At 26.1% G+C, this 2,935-nt stretch overlaps 1 protein-coding gene across 1 annotated transcript; it reads right to left on the bottom strand.

The window, feature by feature from the left end:
• Nucleotides 1-541: 541 nt before the first annotated feature.
• LOC145843225 (zinc finger protein 131-like) lies at nt 542-1,489 on the bottom strand. The gene is made up of 3 exons (XM_082950686.1): nt 1,481-1,489; nt 1,217-1,354; nt 542-781 (listed from the first exon to the last, which is right to left on the bottom strand). Exons 1-3 carry the CDS (start codon nt 1,487-1,489, stop codon nt 542-544), a joined length of 387 nt encoding a protein of 128 aa, XP_082806812.1.
• Nucleotides 1,490-2,935: the final 1,446 nt, after the last annotated feature.

Here is a 2,935-nt window from a genome sequence, read left to right as displayed (position 1 = left end):
TGTGTTTAATATGAAAGTTAAAATGTATATAAAAACAACAAGGTGGTTATATGCTAAGTACAAAACTGCAGTAAAAAAGCTCTAGTCGTTCTATTGGGCGTAGTAGGTAAAAAACGCGGTTTATCTGTGATTTGAATACAGGTTTGCAATTAAACTTAACACGTACAAATATGAAGAACTATAGTCGTAGGGTAGAATTAATATATAAATTGTCGCAGAATAGAAAGTGACATGTGTGAAATAAATATATAAATAATAAATAAAACTGTATTTTACTTAGAAATATAGTTGTATTAATATATATTAAGTGAATGTGTGTTTTTATGTAAAAAAATTATTGTTGAGTAAAAACCTGTTTAAATGTTTAAGAATAGTAAGATAATTTTTTACAACATTTTGATTTGAGTATAAGTAAAAAGTTGTAAATTAAATGTCGTTTTGTTATCTAATTTGTAAATTTTGTAACATGAAAATTTATAAAAAAAAACTTTTTCGTACATACTTCAAAAAAGTCTTAAAAAACTTTAAAAAAAAAGTTTTATCAAAAGAATTGTGCATCTCTAGTAAATAGTACTATGTATAACAAATACACGTAGGGTTTTTCTCCCGTGTGCGTTCTCATGTGCCTATTAAGTTTTGATATAGTTCCGTAACACTTCTGGCAAACTTTGCACTGATAAGGTTTATTGTTGATGTTCTTGTGGGAATGTGGAATTTCTTGAGTAGCAAACGTCTTCTTCGGGCACTCATTTTTTTTTCTTTTTCGACGCAGCCTTGTTGTCTGAAAAGTTTTATAGTTCCTTTGTTATATTGGATCGTAGTAACATGAAAAATTTAAAGTAATCTAACAAAGTTTTTGTATTTCTGAATATAATCATCATTTCAAATCTAACTTAAGTTTTCAAGAAGTTTATAATATAAATTAGAAATTAATACTTAGTCCAAATATCCATAGCAAAAATAATGCAACTATATCAAACTAAAATTGTAAGATACTTTGAAGAAAATATTTTATAGCTAAGCAATGAGAAAAACCTAACATGTGTTTCTATTTTCATGCTTTTCCAGCTCAAACGGAGCACAAAATACTTTATTGCATCAATGACACGAAAGTTTTGCTTCATCGTGACATACCATGTTATCTCTTAGCAGTTTTAAATTATATACCCTTCGGGCATAAATTGCGCTTAAATTTCTTTTCAATTTTGTAATTTGCCTCATGGTTATTTTTGTGACCATTTCGAGCAAATCCTTTATCACAAGTAGAATACACGTAGGGTTTTTCTCCCGTGTGCGTTCTCATGTGCTTATTAAGTTTTGATTTGGTTCCGTAACACTTCTGGCAAACTTTGCACTGACAAGATTTATTGTTGATGTTCTTGTGGAATGTGGAATTTTTTGAGTAGCAAACGTCTTCTTCGGGCACTCAACTTTTTTTTTTCGACGCAGCCTTGTTGTCTGAATAAACGTATATTCTAACCTCAGCCATTGTGCTTGTTTAAAAATGTGTACATAATTATGTTGTTAACATTAATAGATTTAAATTTAGTAAAATTCAATATTAATAAATGTAGAAATAGTAGGTATACAATTTTTATAGGTAAATTGAAGTTGAGCTAGAGACCTTTTTATTGATACTTAGTAAAAAAATACCAGTACTGTTTGAACAAAATTTGCTGTTCCTATGCTTATCTTTTTTTCATATAAAAACTAACTACTTTCTATTAAAATACTAATAAATAAGATGCATTTGCTTGATAATGATATATAAAATAATTATATACTATTCCTAATTATTAGCATTTATGTGTTCATTTCAAAATATGGTAGATTTTTATAGAAATTTAAATTTTAAAAGAGCTAACCTATTTAAGAAATTATAAAGTAAGGGTTAAAAGATAACGATAAAGTTTAAACTGTGAATATTGTATAACTAATATCGGAAAATAAGTAACTAGTAATTATACATTGAGATATACAAGACACTCAATTTCATTAAAACTAGATATATTTCGAGGGATCCTCATCAGTAGAGTACAAAGCTAACAAGAGATAAGAAATACAAACTTATATAGTAATGAAGTAACCATAAAGTAATAAAAAAACAAAAGCAAAGCAATTAGTAACAACAAAAGTCATAAAGTTTACTTACTTTATAATTAATCTACAGAAAAACTAAACATCAATGTAATGAAAACAACGCTTATAAAGTAATATGTAAGTAAAGAAACATAATAGTCTAAATATTTTTACTTACATAAAACTGGTTTCCTTAACAAAATAAAAATACCAAACTTAATTGATAATGAAACTAAAATGTTTAAAGTCATTTAGTGTAAATTACAAATAGAATAGTAAGTTTTCAGATAGTTGTAACAATTTTTTATTAGCTGAGTATTATATTTAGCCGATAACTTTTTTTTTTGCGCTGTTTGATAAAAAATTGATAAGTTTTAATGAAACTTTCAAAGTGATAAACACTAGAAGTTTAACTAATTAATAAAAAACTAACATTTGAAAAATAACGCTCAAAATGAACAATAAAAATAATTGGAAACCAATATATATTTCATAAAAGAACGAAGGTAAGTGTTTAAATAAAAAGTTTTATCTAATCTCAGAAAACATAATTAACTCGAACAATTTAGTTGCAGTTGCTAAAACTAAACTTTGTAATGTTTTATTAACACGGGTTTACATTTTCCTACCCAATTTTACAACCGGTGGAAACGCATAATGACGTCATAATAAGCTTAATTAATTTTTAAGATGCTGATGACAATATTAACTGTCTAAAATTATGTAATTTTTATGTTTTAAATTGTCCAGTTTTAATTATTTTTGCAGCATAATGTAAGCATATTAATAGAAAAAAACAAATAATACTTACGGTAATTTCGATTTGCATTTTAAAATAAGATAAACAAGTGTCGTA

The sequence above is a fragment of the Thalia democratica genome, chromosome 8 (genome assembly GCF_965202585.1).
Source record: "Thalia democratica chromosome 8, ktThaDemo2.hap1.1, whole genome shotgun sequence".
NCBI classification, from domain to species: Eukaryota; Metazoa; Chordata; class Thaliacea; order Salpida; family Salpidae; genus Thalia; species Thalia democratica.
Note: the sequence above shows the minus strand (reverse complement) of the source record. Positions and strands in the feature narration are given on the sequence as shown.

Excerpts from the sequence above, each read along its gene's own strand:
- LOC145843225 (XM_082950686.1), bottom strand. Across the intron at positions 782-1,216 it reads GTCACAAAAATAACCATGAG|ACAACAAGGCTGCGTCGAAA; the intron begins GCAAATTACAAA and ends AAAACTTTTCAG.